A 19,745-nucleotide genomic window follows, 5' to 3' on the forward strand; every position below is an offset into this window, starting at 1 on the left:
ATGGCTCCATGGCCTCGCCTCAGGAGCTAAAATAACTCGGTTGCCAAGTAACAGCAATGGCCCCAGATGGGCAGAGCATTGGCCTGTGGGAGGCTTGCCAGGTGGATCTGGGTCCGGGTGCATGTGGGAGTCTGTCTCTGCCTCTCCGCCTCACTTAATAATAAAAACAAAAATTAATAGCAGGGGCCCTGGCCGGTTTGCTCAGCGGTAGAGCGTCAGCCTGGAGTGCGGGGGACCCGGGTTCGATTCCCGGACAGGGCACATAGGAGAAGCGCCCATCTGCTTCTCCACCCCCACTCCCTCCTTCCTCTCTGTCTCTCTCTTTCCCTCCCGCAGCCGAGGCTCCATTGGAGCAAGGATGGCCCAGGCGCTGGGGATGGCTCCTTGGCCTCTGCCCCAGGCGCTAGAGTGGCTCTGGTCGCGGCAGAGCGACGCCCCGGAGGGGCAGAGCATCGCCCCCTGGTGGGCAGAGCGTCGCCCCTGGTGGGCGTGCCGGGTGGATCCCGGTCGGGCGCATGCGGGAGTCTGACTGTCTCTCCCCGTTTCCAGCTTCAGAAAAATACAAAAAAAAAAAAATTAATAGCAGGGTGGTATGGCTCTCTACAGATGAACTGCTACAAAAGAAAGTTTGATGTAATGGAAAATGAATTAGAGACATGACAGTCAGTCCTGGATTTAGATGTTGGCATGGCTACTTATTACCTATTTGACCTTGGACAAATTAATTCAGCTTTCTGAGTCTCAGATTCTTCAGGTATAAAATGAGGATAATAATACTTACTTATAGGTTTGTTGCAGTGATTAAATGAGATTACATAGTAATTTGCCTGACATACTATGCCTACAAATGCCAGTTCCCTTGCTCTTATGAACAATGAGTAAATGCTAGGTAATGCAAACTCTTCCAGGAAGATTCCCTTAATGACATTCCCTCACACTTTTCAGCACAATCTCTGATCTCTTTTTGCAATTCAAATTTGGTAGTAGCTCCTCTATAAATATATATATAAAAAGACACATTCACAGACTTGTTATGGAAGATCAGGTAAAATAACTATGTAAAGGCTTTCAGGAAAGTAAAAAGCACTCTAAAATGCTGTTTTTCCTTTTTGACATTCTGCAATTAAGACTAAGTAAAAGGAATTGTCCATTCCTGCTACTGAGCATACATTTTACTCTTCAACACTCACCTGGTCAAGATTTCATTCATTCATTCAACAAACATTCACTGAAAGCCTGTTCTGTCATAGGCACTCTGGTGGGCAATATGTAGCCTGTGCTTTAAAGGAGCTCCCTAAGCCTGACCAGGTGGTGGCACAGTGGATAGAGCGTCGGACTGGGATGTGGAGGACTGAGGTTCGAGACCCCTAGGTCGCCAGCTTGAGCGCGGGTTCATCTGGTTTGAGCAAGGCTCACCAGCTTGGACCCAAGGTTGCTGGCTCAAGCAAGGGGTCACTCAATCTACTGTAGCCCCCCGGTCAAGGCATATATGAGAAAGCAATCAATGAACAACTAGGGAGCTGCAACGAGGAATTGATGTTTCTCATCTCTCTCCCTTCCTATCTGTCCCTCTCTCTGACTCTCTCTGCCACAAAAAAAAAAAAGCAAACAAGGAGCTCCCTAAGAGTGTTTTGGAGAGATAGGTAAGTAGATGAACATCTTCACTACAGTAACTCAAAGACAAAAATAGGTATGCACCATATATTATAGGGACAAGAGGGAGAGAAGAGAGGCTCAGGAAAAGCTTCATAGGTGAAGTAATACTTTATGAAGATGTAAAGTATGAACAAAGGTGTTTGCCCAAAAAAGTACAGCAGTTATCTACAAAGGCAATAAAGCATGAAGGGCTCTCAAAGAGAACCAACAGAAAAACCATAGTTTGATAAGCAAATACTGGGAACTCTAGTCATTTCAAAGTAGGATAGGCCTTTGAGTATTAAGAGTATAGGTAATTTTCCATTAGTGTCTATACTTTCCAAATTTTCTACAATAAACATTACTTGGATGATCACATAGTAAAAACAAAAGGAATGAAATGAAATAATTGAATTTCAAGAATCAACATAAGACAATAAAATAATGTTACCCTTTGGGAGTATTGCCTGAGATGGGACAGAAGGGAATTTAGAATCCATGGACTCTACTATATATAAGTTAATACCTCCATTTTAAACAATGTGAGTAAACTTAATTGAAAAATAAAGTAAAAAGGAACGAGTAGCCTCACAGAGAGTGATGCTGAGAGATGCTTTATTCTCCATGGAGCACAGGGGCTCGATCAGCTTCAGGCTTGGAAGCTGCTCCCTGATGCGTAAGATCTCCATCTCTCCAGGCAACTGTTCAGCAAGGGAGGCAGGCAATTAGGGGGCCTGCATGAGAGGCCCTTTCCTTCCTCTCCTAGATGAGCTGCAGCTAGAGCAAATCAGACCGTTTCTAGAACAAAAGTGAGCACACTGCCCAATTTCATCTCAAGGTCAAAGCCCTACCCCCGACTCCCAGAGGAAAAATGGATCATGATGAAATAAAAATCAGAAGAAAAATTATTTTATCTCTGAAAAGCTGGGGAGTGAGAATACCTAACAATACGATGGTCTGAAAACCTCAATCTATGCAGAGAAGTGAGTTGCTGAAAATAAATATCTCTTTATACTCTGTGCTATTTGGAGCAAAAAGCCAGGAAAGAGGCAAAAAACAGCACATCATTCATTCTGCTGTTCTAGGAATAATGTCCATGCCTATTGGAATTCAATCCAAGTCATTGCCCACTATGCATCAGGTACTAGGCAAGGTCTTAGGGTTAGATTGCCGGTGAACTATAAACAACATTTGCCTTACAGATCCTAGAGTTTAATAAGGAAGACCAATAAAAGTCAAATAATTACAAGGGTAAGGAATGACTGCTATGAAAGGAAAGTTATGTAACTTTCACTTCTACTAAATATCTAATATAGGACCTAATTTAATGAGGTTCTCTGAAGAAATGACATTCAAGATGAAACCAAGGAAAAAATAGAAGTTAGTTAGGTGAAGCAGAAAGAGTATTATAAGCTCTAGAGAGCATGTGCTAAGGTCCTTGGGTGAAAAGGGACAAAAACAAAGCCAGTGTAATTGGAGGGAGAGAGAGAGGAAGTATGGGTTAAAGGAAAAAAGCAAGCCCAGGCCATGGGGCACCAGGTAACCATATGAGGGCCTTTAATCAGAAAGGAATGGGAAACTATGGAAGGAATTTAAGCATAGGAATTACATGATCTTATTTACATTCTAGAAAGATCACACTGAAAGCTGTGTGGAGAACCAGTTAGGAGAAATTGAGAATTTGAAAGGAGAAGAAGAAGGAGGAGAAGGAGAAAAGAAAAGAAGAAGAAGGGGAAGAGGAGGGAGGAAGGAAGAGGAGGAAAAGGAAGAAGAGGAAGAAGAAGAAGAGGAAGAGGAGGAGGAGGTAGAGGAGGAGGAGGGGGGAAGGAGGAGGAGGAGGGAGAGGCGGCAGTGGCGGTGATGGTTCAATCCAGACTGTTTGTTAGATATGTGACTACAGACAAGCTTCAATAATAATAATAATAACAATAATAGTAATAATAATGGCAGCCAAGAGTTGCTGGGAACTGTTGTAAGCACTTTAAATATATTAACTTTTTTAATTTTTTTTTTTTTTTTTTTTTTTTTTTTTTTTTTTTTTTTACAGAGGCAGAGATAGACAGGGACAGACAGACAGGAATGGAGAGAGATGAGAAGCATCATCAATCATCAGTTTCTCGTTGCGAGATGTGACTTCTTAGTTGTTCATTGATTGCTTTCTCACATGTGCCTTGACTGTGGGCCTTCAGCAGACCAAGTAACCCCCTGCTGGAGCCAGCAACCTTGGGTCCAAGCTGGTGAGCTCTTTGCTCAAGCCAGATGAGCCCGCGCTCAAGCTGGCGACCTCGGGGTCTCGAACCTGGGTCCTTCCGCATCCCAGTCTGATGCTCTATCCACTGCGCCACCACCTGGTCAGGCAACTTTTTTAATTTTTATTTAAGACTTTTTATTTAAAACAAGGTACAGTGGTGCCTCGTCTATCATGGGGGTCAGGTTCCAGAACCCCCCACAATAGGTGAAAATCCACAAAGTAGCGACATTATATTTATTTTTTATATATGTTTTAAGGCTTTATAAACCTTCCCCACACTCTTATAAACCTTTCTCACACTGTTATTAACCTTTCCCCACAATTATTTTGCTTATTTTACTGCAAAAATAATTAAAATAATAAATATATATATAAAGCCCATAATTAAAATAATAAATATATATGTAAAGCCAGTATATATGTAGGGCCACCATCACAGCAGCCTGGCCCATGCAGGTTCGCATTAGATTTGGACAGTCGGTAAAGAAACAACAGAGCCAAAAACTGATGGGCCATCATCTTTAATCCTAGCTTGCACCCGGCGGGCAAGTAAAAACACACACTGGGCTCCAAAACCCACTCATTCAGTGCTCACAAAGCTACTGACTTATCTGAGTTTCCTAGAATCAAAGGTTTCTAGCTCACCAGACTTATTCACCTCTGTTTCCCATCTCCTTCCTTCTCCCTGAACAAACTCTGCACAAACTGGCCTCTCACTCAACACTCTGCCATCTTGGCTACTTCTCCTGGCCTCCTCCACGTGGCCTCTCTCTGCTCTCTGCTCTCTTCTAATGCTAATCTCAGGAACTAAGAGAGCAAGCTCCCGATCTGTCCCCATTTTATAGTGTAGAAATCAAAACCCTTAATCCAATATACAAAATAGGGAAGTCTCTAATAAAAAGTCACTTATCCAAGGCATGATGGGATTGTACCACCCCACATCAAAAAGGGGAAAGGCTTAGTCCTAAAACCAAGCCCCAGGCTACAAGGATCCTGCCTGCCCATAGCCTGCCCCCAACACACATTAATATCACCTGGGTGACGGCTTCTGTGTGGGCAGCGCCATCTTTAACAAAGTGAGCATAATATATTTTATCTGCCCAACAATATAAAAATACCTATATATGCCTGACCAGGTGATGGCGCAGTGGATAGAGTGTGGGACTGGGATGCAGAGGACCCAGGTTCCAGATCCCGAGGTCGCCAGCTTGAGTGCCGGCTCATCTGCTTTGAGCAAATCTTACCAGCTGGGACCCAAGGTCACTGGCTCGAGCAAGGGGTTACTCGGTCTGCTGTAGGCCCACAGTCAAGGCACATATGAGAAAGCAATCAATGAACAACTAAGGTGTCACAACGAAAAACTAATGATTGATGCTTCTCATCTCTCTCTGTTCCTGTCTGTCCTTATCTATCCCTCTCTCTGTTACTGTAAAAAAAAAAAAAACCTATATACTGCAAAATCCTCCGATATAGCGAAAAATCTGTGATACAAAATTAGATATATACAATTTAAAAATCTGCAGTACAGTGAGACTGTGAAAAGTGAACCGTGATATGGCGAGGGACGACTGTACTTTAAGTCTATTATTTCTCTCTCTTTTTTTTTAAGTGAGAGGAAGGGAGATAGTGAGACAGACTCCCACAAGCGCCCCAACCAGGATCCACCCAGCAATCCTGTCTGGGGCCGATGCTTGAATCAACCAAGCTATTCCTACTGCCTAAGGCTGACTCTCAGATCAACTGAGCTATCATCAGCACTCAGAGCCTACATTCAAACCAGTCGAGTCACTGGCTGTGAGAGGGGAAGAGGAAGAGAGAGAAGAAAGGGAAGAAGAGAAGCATATGGTCACTTCTCTTGTGTGCCTTGACTGGGAATTGAACCTGCGACATCTATATACCAGGTCTATGCTCTATCCACTGAGCAAACTGACCAGGGCCTAAGCCCATTTTATAGATGAGGAAACTAAGACACAAAGAGGTTAATAAACTGCCTAACATCACATAATAGTCAGCAGAGTACAGGTAAAACCTTGATGGTCTAGCTCCAGGCTTGAGCTATGATTCACTATTTGCAAAGTGCTTGTTTGAATTAAATAACAATATACTAAGCAGAGTGTCTGGCTGATAGTAGATGCTCAACAAATGTTACTGCCTTCCTGCAATCAAATGCAGCCAGAGCTTTTCACAGTTGGGTTTTTGAAACAGCACCTTTTAACCTGACCAGGCGGTGGCATGGTGGATAGTGTCAGCCTGGGACGCTGAGGACCCAGGCTCGAAACCCTGAGGTCACTGGCTTGAGTGCGGGCTCAGCCTGCTTGAACGCAGGGTCACTGGCTTGAGCCCAAAGGTCACTGGTGTTGGCTGGAGCCACCGGTCAAGGCACGTGTGAGAAAGCAATCAATGAACAACTAAAAGTGCCACAACTGCGAGTTGATGCTTCTCATCTCAATCCCTTCCTGTCTGTCCTTGTCTCTCTCTCTCGCAAAACAAACAAAGAAAAAACCTGCACTGTTTAAAAAGTCCTTCTGAAAATTTAAAACACTATGCCAGGGAATTGATCCACTGTAGGTAAGATAACATTCTGTAAATGACATTTAATGCTTCTTTGCTATCACAGTCTCTGAGAAGTTACCCTTAATCCCTGCCAGCTGAAACAACCTCTCTGTTAATTTCTTTTTAGGGGGGACAGTGAAACAGAGACTGGCCTAGAATAGAAGAAGCAACAAGGGAGAGTCTAGGCTGAGCTGCTTTGGCTCTCTAGAAACCTTATGGCAAAGAAATGAGTCTCCACTGGGAAGTCGGAGAAGAGGGGGCCTTGGAGACAGGTGCGGGGTGTTCACCCAGGACAAGCTGCCACTGCCCATTGCTCCCCTGGCTGCAAGTCTCGTGGAACCCTTAGAGTTTAGGAGATGCATCCCTATAAGGCAGTGGTCCCCAACCTTTTTTGGGTCACAGACTGGTTTAATGTCAGAAAATATTTTCACGGACCGGCCTTTAGGGTGGGATGGATAAATGTGCAAAATAAAATTATGCGACCGGCGTAAAAACTGTGATATTTTTAAATATAATTGTCAAACTTATGATATTTATTGGGCTAAGTTAAAGGAGGAACGAGTATGTCCTCATTATTCAGGCTGTATTTAAATTTGTTATTCTGACAACGTTTCATGTTATTTATTCTTTCTCTGCGGACCGGTACCAAATGTCCCACAGACCGGTACTGGTCCGTGGCCCGGGGGTTGGGGGTTGGGGACCACTGCTATAAGGGAAGAGGAGGGGAAGGGGGAAAAGAAAGGCATAGGCATGCTCCTAGGAGGGAGAATGTGTGCTCTTCACTATCAATTATTATTTAGAGTGTTGCAATGCGCCAGTCTCTGCTAAGTGCTATCATATACTATATTTAATTTTCAGAACTCAGCCTGACCTGTGGTGGTGCAGTGAATAAAGCATCAACTTAGAATGCTGAGGTTGCTGGTTCAAAACCCTGGGTTTGCCTGGTCAGGGGCACATATGGAAAGCAACTACAGGTTGGTATTTCCTGCTCTTCTCTCCCCCTCCTTTCTCTCTCTCTTTCTCTCTCTCTCTCTCTCTCTCTCTCTTCTCTCTAAAATCAATAAATAGAATCTTTTTTAAAAATTTTATTGATTGATTTTACAGAGAGAGGAGGGAAGAGAACAAGAAGCATCAAGTCATAGTTGCTTCACTTTAGTCGTTCATTGATTGCTTGTTGTATGTGCCTTGACTGGGCAAGCCCAGGGTTTTGAACCGGTGACCTCAGCATTCCAAGTCAATACTTTATCCACCACGCCATCACAGGTCAGGCAATAAATAGAATCTTAAAAAAAAAAAAAGAAAACATTTTCAGAACTTAAAGAAATATGAAAATTATCATTCCATTTATACAGAAGAGAACACAGGTTCAGAATTTCCCAAGGCCATATTGCCAACAACTGGTAGAACTAGAACTTAAATCAGGCAGTTTCATTCCAAAGCTGATACTATGTTACTCAAAGTGTGGTCCATAGACAAGTTATTGGTGTGCAAACTGCTTGTTATCAGGCCAGGACAAGATAAGGAGCATGCCACAGTTACTAAACACACTATTTAATTCAGCCAACAATTTTTTTCAATAGAAAGACTTTTTTTTTTTTAAAGATAACGTGTTATAGTGCGTGATGTTTCTTTTTTTTTTTTTTAATATTTTATTTTATTCATTTTTAGAGAGGAGAGAGAGAGGGAGAGACAGAGAGAGAGACAGGGGGAGGAGCTGGAAGCATCAACTCCCATATGTGCCTTGACCAGGCAAGCCCAGGGTTTCAAACCAGCGACCTCAGCATTTCCAGGTCGATGCTTTATCCACTGCGCTACCACAGGTCAGGCCAGAAAGACATTTTTGATGAAGGAAGCAAAAAGCATGAATGTGCATTTTGGTATACGCTTCTGATATATATGTTTGTGGAGCAGTACTTTGAGAGGCACTGCTCTAAATTATTATACTACTCTCTGCCTCCTTGAACTGGTATTTCGCTTTATCTTTCACTTACCACCTTCCACATTGTAATTATTTCTCCGTGTACTTGTGTGCACACACACATACATCCCTGAAACCAGGGACACTCACCTTAGTGCCCTCCTTTAGAATTCCTAGTACAATGCTTATCACACAGCAAGAAGAGGCTCAATCAATAGTTTTTAATTAATTAATTAAAAGCACTGTCATTAAACTTTAGGAAATGGCTGGATTGTACAGTCATATTCAAGGACCTGTCATTCTTTCAACAATGGCTTAATGTCCCCCATGTGGCAGGTAGGCCCTGTGCTAGGTGCTGAAGAAATAAAGAAGAACACAGTCCCCATCTAGTCAGGGGGAAGAAGAGCTAGTATATGAATAGACCATTACAGCCCAAAGCACTAAGTGACATGATAGAGTGTGTGTCAAGTGCTGAAAGAGCAACCGACTCTCTGGGGCATCATAAATAGATAAAGCACATCTCGAGGCCTAAAACAATTGAAGTACTATCTGCTGTGAGAGCTAAAATCACACCTTATTATCCAATCTTCCAAAAAGCACATTTAGCATAGTTATACTCTTAAGTTATAAAGGTTCAAAAGTTCAAATTTCGCTTAATGACTTAAAACAAGACCTTATAGAATTAAAAATACTGGAGTCAGGCAGAACTGGGTTAAAGCCAGGCAACTTACTAGTTCCCTGACTTTTGACTATTCTGAGCCTTGGTTTCCTCATCTATACAATGGGAATATACTAATATCTACCTAGCGAGTGAGAAAGTATAATTTTTGCCATATCTATATATTGTGCCATGTATTACCTTGTCACTATGGCAGACCACCTAAACTATTATTTATTAAATACTCTTTTTGCTTGACCAGGCGGTGGCATAGTGGATAGAGCGTCAAACTGGGATACAGAGGACCCAGGTTTGAAACCCTGAGGTCACCGACTTGAGCGTGGGGTCATTCAGCTTGAGCGTGGGTTGCTGTCTTGAGCGTGGGATCATAGACATGACCCCATGATCACCAGTTTGAGCCCAAAGGTCGCTGGCTTGAGCCCAAAGGCCGCTGGCTTGAAGCCCAAGGTCTCTGGCATAAGCCCAAGGTCGCTGGCTTGAGCAAGGGGTCACTTGCTCTGCTGTAGCCCCCCCCCCGTCAAGGCACCTACAAAAAAAAACCAGTGGCCAACTAAGAAGCCATAATAAAGAATTGACACATCTCATCTCTCTCCCTTCCTGTCTGCCTGTCCCTCTCTATCCATCTCTCTCTCTCTCTTCATCACCAAAAAAAAAAAAAAATCCAAAAAACTTTTCTTGGCTCTGGCCAGTGGCTCAGTGGATAGAGCGTTGGCCCAGTGTGTGGACGTCCTGAGTTTGATTCCTGGTCAGGTCACACAGGAGATGTGACCACCTGCTTCTCTTCCTCTCCCCCTTCTTTCCTTCTTCCCCTCTCACAGCAAGTGGCTCAATTGGTTTGAGTGTGGCCCCAGTGCTGAGGATAGCTCCACTGAGCTCATCAGCCTCAGGTGCTAAAAATAGCTGGGTACTTGAGCATTGGCCCCAGATGGGGTTGCCAGGTAGAGCCCAGTCAGGGTGCATGCAGGAGTCTGCCTCACTATTGCCCTCCTTTCACCTAAAATAAATAAATAAATAAATAAATACTTTTCTTTAAGTAAACACTCTTAAAAATTGTTTGAAAAAGAAATTTGAGATGTAGAACAAAAGGAACTCATGCTGCTGATGAGAAAAATAATGGCACAGCCAATTTGGAAAATGGTTTGGCAGTTTCTTATAAATTTTTTTTTAATTTAATTTTATTTATTCATTTTAGAGAGAGAGAGAGAGAGAGAGAGAGACAGGGGGGAGGAGCTGGAAGCATCAACTCCCATATGTGCCTTGACCAGGCAAGCCCAAGGTTTCGAACCGGCGACCTCAGTGTTTCCAGGTCGACGCTTTATCCACTGCGCCACCACAGGTCAGGCCAGTTTCTTATAAATTTAACATATACTACATTTAAACATTTGACTCTACAATCACACTCTTAGAGAAATTAAAACTTAAGTCCTCACAAAAACCTATACATTATAGTGGTTTTATTCATAATTGCCAAAAAATGGAAACAACACAAATGTCCTTCAGTTGGTGAATGGATAAACAAAACATATATCCATTCAATGAAATGCTAATCAGCAACAAAAAGGAATAAACAACTTGATACTGGCAACAACATGAATGAATCTCAAATACATTATCGTAAGTGAAAGAAATCAGACTCACAAGGAAAAATACTGTATGATTCTACCTATATGACATTCTGTTAAAGGCAAAAACTATAGGGACAGAAATAGATCAGTAGTTCCAGGGACTGGTGGTGTGAGGAGGGAATGACTACAAAGACAGGAGGGAACTTCTTGGGAACTTGATGGAAATATTCTGTATCTTGACTATGATAGTATTTACCCTCTACTGTGTATATTTGTCAAAACTCAGAAACTGTTCACCGAAAGGGTAAATTTTTACTGAATGTGAATTACATCTCAATGAGCCTTACTTTATATTATACCTATAAATGAAAAACCAGTATCAACTGTCATAAATAGAAAGTTTAAAATCAATAAAAACAAAATAATTTATAACATTCTAGCTAGGTTTTAGTGCTAGCCAAAGACTGTGAGCCAGAGGTCCCATCTCTGTTATAAAAATTAGGAAGTGCTGGAGGAGTATTAAGGACACACCAGAACTACACTAAGAATTTCTCCTTGAGGTCCTGGCCGGTTGGCTCAGTGGTAGAGAGTTGGCCTGGCGTACAGGAGTCCTGGGTTTGATTCCCGGCCAGGGCACACAGGAGAAGCGCCCATCTGCTTCTCCACCCCTCCCCCTCTCCTTCCTCTCTGTCTCTTTCTTCCCCTCCCACAGCCAAGGCTCCATTGGAGCAAAGTTGGCCTGGGCGCTGAGGATGGCTCTATGGTCTCTGCCTCAGGCGCTAGAATGGCTCTGGTTGCAACAGAGCAACAGCCCAGATGGGCAGAGCATCGCCCCCTGGTGGGCATGCCTGGTGAATCCCGGTTGGGCGCATGCAGGAGTCTGTCTGATCTGACTGCCTCCCCGTTTTCCAATTTCAGAAAAATACAAAAAAAAAAGAATTTCTCCTTAACATATTAGGTTGAATGAGAACTAAAAAGAAATGAAATTTCTCATTGTGATTTAATGTTATTTAAGGCAAACCACAGGGCAATCACATACTTTCTGAAACACTGAGGTAAGGTATTTCAGTGCCTGGCCTGGAATAAGTAATCAGTAAATGTTAGTTTTCCTCCCCTACAGTTTTCCAAGAAATTGAAAGAAAAAAATGAAAAGCAGAGTATGCAAAAAAAAACCTAAATAGATGGGGACATATACCATCTTCATGGATCAGAGGAATTAAAATAGATAAAATGTCAATTCTCCTCAAATTAATCTACAGATTCAACACAATCTCAACAAAATTCCATCAGGTTCTTTTCTGTAAAAATCAACAAACTAATTCTAAAATTTTTTTTTCTTTTTTTCATTTTTCTGAAGCTGGAAACAGGGAGAGACAGTCAGACAGACTCCCGCATGCGCCCGACCGGGATCCACCCGGCACGCCCACCAGGGGCGATGCTCTGCCCACCAGGGGGCAATGCTCTGCCCATCCTGGGCGTTGCCATGTTGCGACCAGAGCCACTCTAGCACCTGAGGCAGAGGCCACAGAGCCATCCCCAGCGCCTGGGCCATCTTTGCTCCAATGGAGCCTTGGCTGCGGGAGGGGAAGAGAGAGACAGAGAAGAAAGCACGGCGGAGGGGTGGAGAAGCAAATGGGCGCTTCTCCAGTGTGCCCTGGCCGGGAATCGAACCAGGGTCCTCCGCATGCTAGGCCGACGCTCTACCGCTGAGCCAACCGGCCAGGGCTAATTCTAAAATTTAATGAAAAACCAAAAGACCTAGAATAACCAAAATAATTTTTAAAAAGAACAAAGTTGTAGGTTTAGATAGTGTGGGACTGGTGTAACAAAATAGAGTATAGAAATAAATCTATTCATACATGGTTAATTTAGACTTTCAGAAGGTGCTAAGACACTTCAATGGAAAAGAAAATCTTTTTAACAAATGTCACACAAACAATTGGATATGTATATTAAAAAAATAATCAACAAATATCTCATGGCATATACAAAAATAACTCAAAATGTATAATAGACCTAAAAGTAAAATTTTAAGTTATAGAACTTCTAGAAGAAAACTTGTAATCTTGGCTTAGGCAAAGATTTCTTAAATATGACACCAAAAGCATAAAAAAATTTAAAAATATTGGTAAAATGAACTTCATCAAAGTGAAACTTCTGCTCTCCAAAAGACTCCGATAACATGACAAGATAAGTCATAGACAAGGAGAAATATTTGCAAAACATATACAGTACTGAAAAAGACCTGGTATCCAAAAATAGTTTGTAAAACTTGTGTGTGTGTGTGTGTGTGTGTGTGAGAGAGAGAGAGAGACAGAAAGAGAGAGAGACAGAAAGAGAGAGAGACAGAAAGAGAGAAAGATGAGAAGCATCTATTCTTTGTTGTGCCACCTTAGTTGTTCACTGATTGCTTTCTCATAAGTACCTTGACCCGGAGGGCTACAGCCGAGGCAATGATCCCTTGCTCAGGCCACTGACCTTGGTCTTCAAGACAGGGACCATGGGGTCATCATCTATGATCCCATGCTCAAGCTAGCAACCCTGTGCTCAACCTAGTGAGCCTGTGCTCAAACAAGATGAGCCTGCACTCAAGCCAGTGACCTCGGGATTTTGAACCTGGGTCCTCATTATCCCAGGCCAATGCTCTGTCCACTGCACCATTGCCCAATCAGGTAAAAACTTTCTTAATTCAGTAATAAAAAAAAAAAACAATTTAAAAAATAGATTAAAGATTTGGATACATCATCAAAGAATATATACAGAAGTTAAATAAACACATGAAAAGATACTCAACATCATTTATTTATTAGGGAAATGAAAATTAAAACCAATATGAGATACCACTATATATTGATAATACCAAACTGACAATACCAAGTGCTGACCAGGTTAAGAATTTACTGGGACTCTCATATGTTGCTGGTGGGAATACAAAATGGTACAGCCAATTTAGAAAATAGTTTGGCAGTTTCTTATAAAGTTAAACATATATTCACTATACAATCCCAAAATCCCAGTCTTAAGTAGATTTCCAGGAGCAAAGAAGACATGTGACCCACAAAACCTGTGTGACAATGATTATGGCAGCTTTGTTAATAATTACCAATAAATTGGAAACAATCTAAATGTACATCAACTAATGAATAGATAAGCCAATTAATATTCACCATTTAATGGAATACTGCTCAGTAATAAAATACTTAAAAAACATGGATGGCCTGACCAGGCGGTGGTGCAGTGGATGGAGCCTCAGATTGGGACACGGTCTGAGGGACCTTGGACCCAGGTTCGAAACCCCAAGGTCGCCAGCTTGAGCAAGGAGTTGCTGGCTTGAGCGTGGGATCATAGACATGACCCCATGGTCACTCGCTTGAGCCCAAAGGTCGCTAGCTTGAAGCCCAAGGTTGCTGACTTGGGCGTGGGGTGGGGGGGTGTCACTTGCTCTGCTGCAGCCCCCAGTCAAGGCACATATGAGAAAGCAATCACTGAACAATTAAGGAGCTGCAATGAAAAATTGATGCTTCTCATCTCTCTTCCTTCCTGTCTGTCCCTCTCTCTGACTTTCTGTCTCTGTCAAAAAACAAACACATGGGCCCTGGCCGGTTGGCTTAGTGGTAGAGCATCGGCCTGGCGTGCGGGGGACCCGGGTTCGATTCCCGGCCAGGGCACATAGGAGAAGTGCCCATTTGCTTCTCCACCCCACCCCCTCCTTCCTCTCTGTCTCTCTCTTCCCCTCCCGCAGCCAAGGCTCCATTGGAGCAAAGATGGCTCGGGCGCTGGGGATGGCTCCTTGGCCTCTGCCCCAGGCGCTAGAGTGGCTCTGGTCGTGGCAGAGCGACGCCCCGGAGGGGCAGAGCATCGCCCCCTGGTGGGCAGAGCGTTGCCCCTGGTGGGCGTGCTGGGTGGATCCCGGTCGGGCGCATGCGGGAGTCTGTCTGACTGTCTCTCTCCCCATTTCCAGCTTCAGAAAATTAAAAAAAAAACAAAAAACGAAACAAACAAACACATGGATAAATTTGAAACACATTATACTTAGTGAGACACCAGACAAAAAGCTACATACTGTATGATTCTACTTACATGATGTTCCAGGAAACTTAAAACAGCAGGGGCAGAAAATCAATTGGTGGTTGCCAGGAACTTGAAGGGGAAATAGAGGGTAAGTGAGTACACCTGGGCACCCAGGAACTTTTGGGGTTAACAGAGCTGTTCTAGATAGATAGATAGATAGATAGATAGATAGATAGATATTTTTTTTTTTTTAGCAAGAGAGAAACAGGAAGGGAGAGAGATGACAAACATCAACTCATAGTTGCAGCACTTTAGTTGTTCTTTGATTGCTTCTCATACGTGCCTTGACCGGGGCCGGAAGGAGAGGGCTCCAGCCGAGCCAGTGACACCTTGCTCAAGCCAGCATCCTTGTGCTTCAAGCCAGTGACCATGGAGTCCTTTTGATGATCCCACACTCAAACCAGGGACCTTGCACTCAAGCTGGTGAGCCCATGCTCAAGCCGGATGAGTCTTCACTCAAGCTGGCAACTTTGGGGTTTGAACCTGGGACCTCAGGATCCCAGGTCAACGCTCTATCTACTGTGCTACCGCTAATCAGGCCTCTTCTATATTTTGATTATGGCAAACTATATACCTAAAAAGGGTTAGTTTTACTACTGTACATGTTAATTCTCATAACTTCATTTAACAACAAAGCAGAGCATGCTACCCCACGCCAAGAATATTTCAGGCAAAGGCATCATACCTTTCTTCCACTTTAACGGAGAGGTGATTGCAGAGGTTGTGAACATATCGCGCATAACTCTCTGTCAGGGCCATGTCATATGCAGTCAAGTAAATGTTCAAAACCCCATATTCATAATCTGTCCCCAAATTAATTGGTCTCACTTCCACTTTTCCCCTCTTCTTCTTGGGCTAGACAGAAGATAAAAAGAGAAAGAAGGAAAATCAAACTATTATATATGAAATTCTAATCATATCATCTAGTATTTTAAAAAAATCAACCTTTCATATACATTTTTTTTTGGTATTTTTCCAAAGTGAGAAGGGGGGGGGAGGCAGGGAGACAGACTCCCGCATGTGCTCAACAGGGATCCACCAGCATGTCCACCAAGGGGGTGATGCTCCACTGCAATCGGAGCCATTCTAGCACATAAGGCAGAGGCCATGGAGCCATCCTCTGTGCCCGGGCCAACTTTGCTCCAATGAAGCCTTGGCTGAAGGAGGGGAAAAGAGAGATAGAGAGAAAAAAGGGGGGAAAGGATGGAGAAGCAGGTGGGCGCTTCTCCTGTGTGGCCTGACCAGGAATCGAACCTGGGACTTCAACTTCCACACGCCGGGCTAACGCTCTACCGCTGAGCCAACCAGCCAGGGCCTCATATACATTTCTTTACCAAATTTCTCTTAGGTTATCATACCTATAAAATCTTTTCCTGAGAAAGAATGAGCAGCTTCCCTTGCCAGTCTGGGATGCGACATCAGCCAATGAAAGGAAAGGAAATACTCCTGGAATTACTTTTTTTTTTAGTGAGACAGAGAGGGAGATGGGGTTGGGGGACAGACAGGGACAGGTAGACAGGATGGGAGAAGAGAAGCATCTATTCTTCGTTGTAGCGCCTTAGTTGTTCATTGATTGCTTTCTCATATATGCCTTAACTGGGGAGGGAGGGACTACAGCAGAGCCAGTGACTGCTTGCTCAAGCCAGCGACCTTGGGTTTCAAGCCAGTGACCATGGGGTCATGTCTATGATTGCACACTCAAGCCAGCGACCTCGTTCTCAAGCTGGTGAGCCCGTGCTCAAGCCAGATGGATGAGCCCACGCTAAAGCAGGTGACCTTAGAGTTTCAAACCTGGGTCCTCAGAGTCCCAGGCCAATGCTCTAACCACTGCGCTACTACCTGGTCAGGCTGGCATTACTTTTAAAATGAATACAAGTGAATGTCTTCTACAATTAACTCATTTTGAGACCTTGTATCTCTGGCCCTCAGTTTCCCAATTTTTAAATTTATGGGCTTCTGCTAAGTAATATATTTTTTTCTTTTCCAAGTCAGAAGAGGAGAGATAGAGAGACAGACGCCCACGTGCACCCCAAACGGGATCCACCTGGCAACCCCCATCTGGGACTGATGCTCTGCCCATCTGGGGCCATGCTCACAACTGGGCTACTCTTAGCACCTGAAGTGGAGGCTCCATGGAGCCATCCTCAGCGTTCGGGGCCAACACACTAGAATCAATCGAGCTATAGCTGTAGGAGGGGAAGAAAGAGCAAGAGAGAAAGGGGAGGGGAAGGGGTAAAGAAGTAGATGGGCGCTTCTCCTGTGTACCCTGACCAGGAATTGAACCCAGGACATCCACATGCTGGATCAACGCTGTACGACTGAGCCAACCAGCCAGGGCCAGGTAACACATTTTTAATAAAGAACCCATAGAGCAGTTTCAAGGAGTCTGTCAACCCCAAGATTTGTATGCTTTCATCAGAATCTTAAAGAAATCAATTGCAAGGAAACTCAGCATTAGTTCTCTTTTAGCCGCCCTAGCTTTAAAATTTTGCAATTATTTAGACAGTCCTTCTTTTAAGAATTAAAAGGTAGGAAAATTTTTTTTTTTTACTTTCCCTTTCATGTAAAGTATTGTTTCACTATGTATCAACTTGTGTAATCTGCTATTAAGCTAAAATGAAACCTTGGAAAATAGATATTTAACACAACATAAATCAGGATCAAGAAATTTTCTTAACTAGAAATAATCAAACCTAAACTCTCATCGAGAGGGAGACTTGTTAAATCATGGAAAATCCATACATAGTACATTATGCAGCTATAAGAAGGAATAAGGAACTTCTTTATGTACTGATATAGAAAGGTCTTTAAAATAAATTAGATGATAAAAGCAAACTGTAGAATAGTGTGTTCAGAATATTATCATACACATAAAAAGGATATGTATGCCATACATATAAAAAGAATAGGTATATGTATGTGTGTAATTACATATGTATTTATTTGCTTGTATATCCAAAAGATATCTCTAGAGAGATGCACAAAAATACTTATATCATTGGCTGCCAGTGAGGGAATTGGATGGCTGGGGCATAGAGGTGGAAAGGAAACTTTTAAATTATGTCCCAGCTATATTGTTGCATTTTTTATAATGTGAATCTTTTATCAATTCAAAATTAGAATCTAGCCTTGGCCAGATGGCTCAGTGGATAGAGCATTGGCCCAGTGCATGGACATCCTGGGTTCTATTCCTGGTCAGGGCACAGAGGAGAAGAGATCATCTGTTCTTCTCCCCTTCCCTCTCCCCATTCTCTCCTTCTTCCCCTCCCACAGTGAGTGTCTCCACTGGTGAGTGTCAGCCAGTTGATTCAAGCATGAGCCCTGACTTAAAAAAAAATTAGCCTGACCAGGCGGTGGCACAGTGGATAGAAAATCCGGGACGCAGAGGATCCAGGTTCGAAACCCTGAGGTTGCCAGCTTGAGTACAGGCTCAACTGGTTTGAACAAGGCTCACTAGTTTGAGCCCACCCAAGGCCCCTGGTTTGAGCAAGGGATCAGTCTGCTATAGCCCCCAGTCAAGGCACATATGAGAAAGCAATCAATGAACAACTAAGCTGCTGCAACGAAGAATTGATGCTTCTCATCTCTCTCCCTTCCTGTCTGTTCCTCTCTCTGTCCCTCTCTGTCTCTGTCACACACACACACACACACACACACACACTTAGAATCTTAAAATCTACTGTTTAAATTTTTTTATTTTTTTATTTTTTCATCTTTTCCAAGTGAGAGGAGGGGAGATAGACAGACACCAGCATGCGCCCTGACCAGGATTCACCTGGGGCTGAGGCTCTGCCCATCTGGGGCCATGCTCGCAACTGAGCTATTTTTAGTGCCTAAGGTAGAAGCTCCACGGTGCCATCCTCCATGCCCGGGAAGATGTGCTCGAACCAACTGATCCATGACTACGGGAGGGGAACAGAGGGAGGGGTGGAGAAGCAGATGGTCACTTCTCTTGTCTGCCCTGACTGGGAATCAAACCCAGGATATCTACACACTGGGCCAATTGGCCAGGGCCTATTTAAAATTTTTTAGTAAAAATTTTATTGCAATATAATATTCACACTGAAAAATGCTTAAGTACACCGATTAGTGAAATAATCAGTATCCTGAACAACAAATAGACCAATACCAACACTCAAAAAGTCTTTCCCCAAATTGGTAACCACTGCCATCATGTATTAAGTTGAAAGCAGTTTTTACCTAGTCTATTGCATGAATATGCTAAAATTTATTTATCCCTTTCACTGTTGGTGGAAATTTGGGTTGCTTCCAGTGTGGGGCTATTATGAATAATACTATTGCTACCAATGTTCTTGTATATATTTTTCAGTGAACATATGTATGAATTTCTGTTGGGGATAGACCTAGAACCTGAACCACTGAGTTACAAATTATGCATATGTTCATCTTTAATAAATATTCTCAAACAGTTTTACAAAATGATTTCTGACCTGTGGTGGCACAGTGGATAAAGCGTCAACCTGGAACACTGAGGTTGCTTGTTCAAAACCCTGGGCTTGCCTGGTCAAGGCAATACAAGAAGCAACTACTACGAGCTGATGCTTCCTGTTTCTCCCCCCTTTCTCCCTCTCTCTAAAAATCAATCAATAATTTTTTTTAAAAGCTTTCTAATTAAGACTCCCACCAGAGTGAATGAGAGTTCTAATTGCTCTACCTTCCTGCTAACACTTAAGAAACAGCATAGTTAGGTTTTCTGGTTTGTTTTAGCCATTCTGGTTGGTATGAAGTGGTAACGAATTAGGGTTTTAACTTGCATTTCCTTTAAGTCTGTTGAGACTTGAGGACCTTACCATTTGTTCACTAGCCATTTGGATGCTCTCTTTGTAAACTGCCTATTCAAGTATTTTGCCCACTGTTTAGATTGGGTCATTTGCCTTTTTCTTATCAATTTGAAGAGGTTCTTTGTATAGTCTTGATATGATCTTTTGTTAAATATACATACTGCAAATATCTTCTCCTTCTCGGTAGCTTCCCTTTTCACTTTTCTTTTTCTTTTTTTTTTTTCCGAAACTGGAAATGGGGAGAGACAGTCAGACAGACTCCCCACATGCG

General features: G+C 43.0%; 1 protein-coding gene across 2 annotated transcripts in view; it reads right to left on the reverse strand.

The window, feature by feature from the left end:
• MRPL48 (mitochondrial ribosomal protein L48) overlaps window positions 1–19,745 on the reverse strand; it is an 82,637-nt gene that overhangs the window by 8,461 nt on the left and 54,431 nt on the right. For both annotated transcript variants that reach the window (XM_066250198.1, XM_066250205.1), the window contains exon 5: window positions 15,358–15,527. In XM_066250198.1, coding sequence (XP_066106295.1) covers window positions 15,358–15,527 — 170 coding nt within the window. The remainder of the gene's footprint in view (window positions 1–15,357; window positions 15,528–19,745) is intronic.

Source organism: Saccopteryx bilineata, chromosome 1, assembly GCF_036850765.1.
Source record: "Saccopteryx bilineata isolate mSacBil1 chromosome 1, mSacBil1_pri_phased_curated, whole genome shotgun sequence".
Taxonomy (NCBI): Eukaryota; Metazoa; Chordata; class Mammalia; order Chiroptera; family Emballonuridae; genus Saccopteryx; species Saccopteryx bilineata.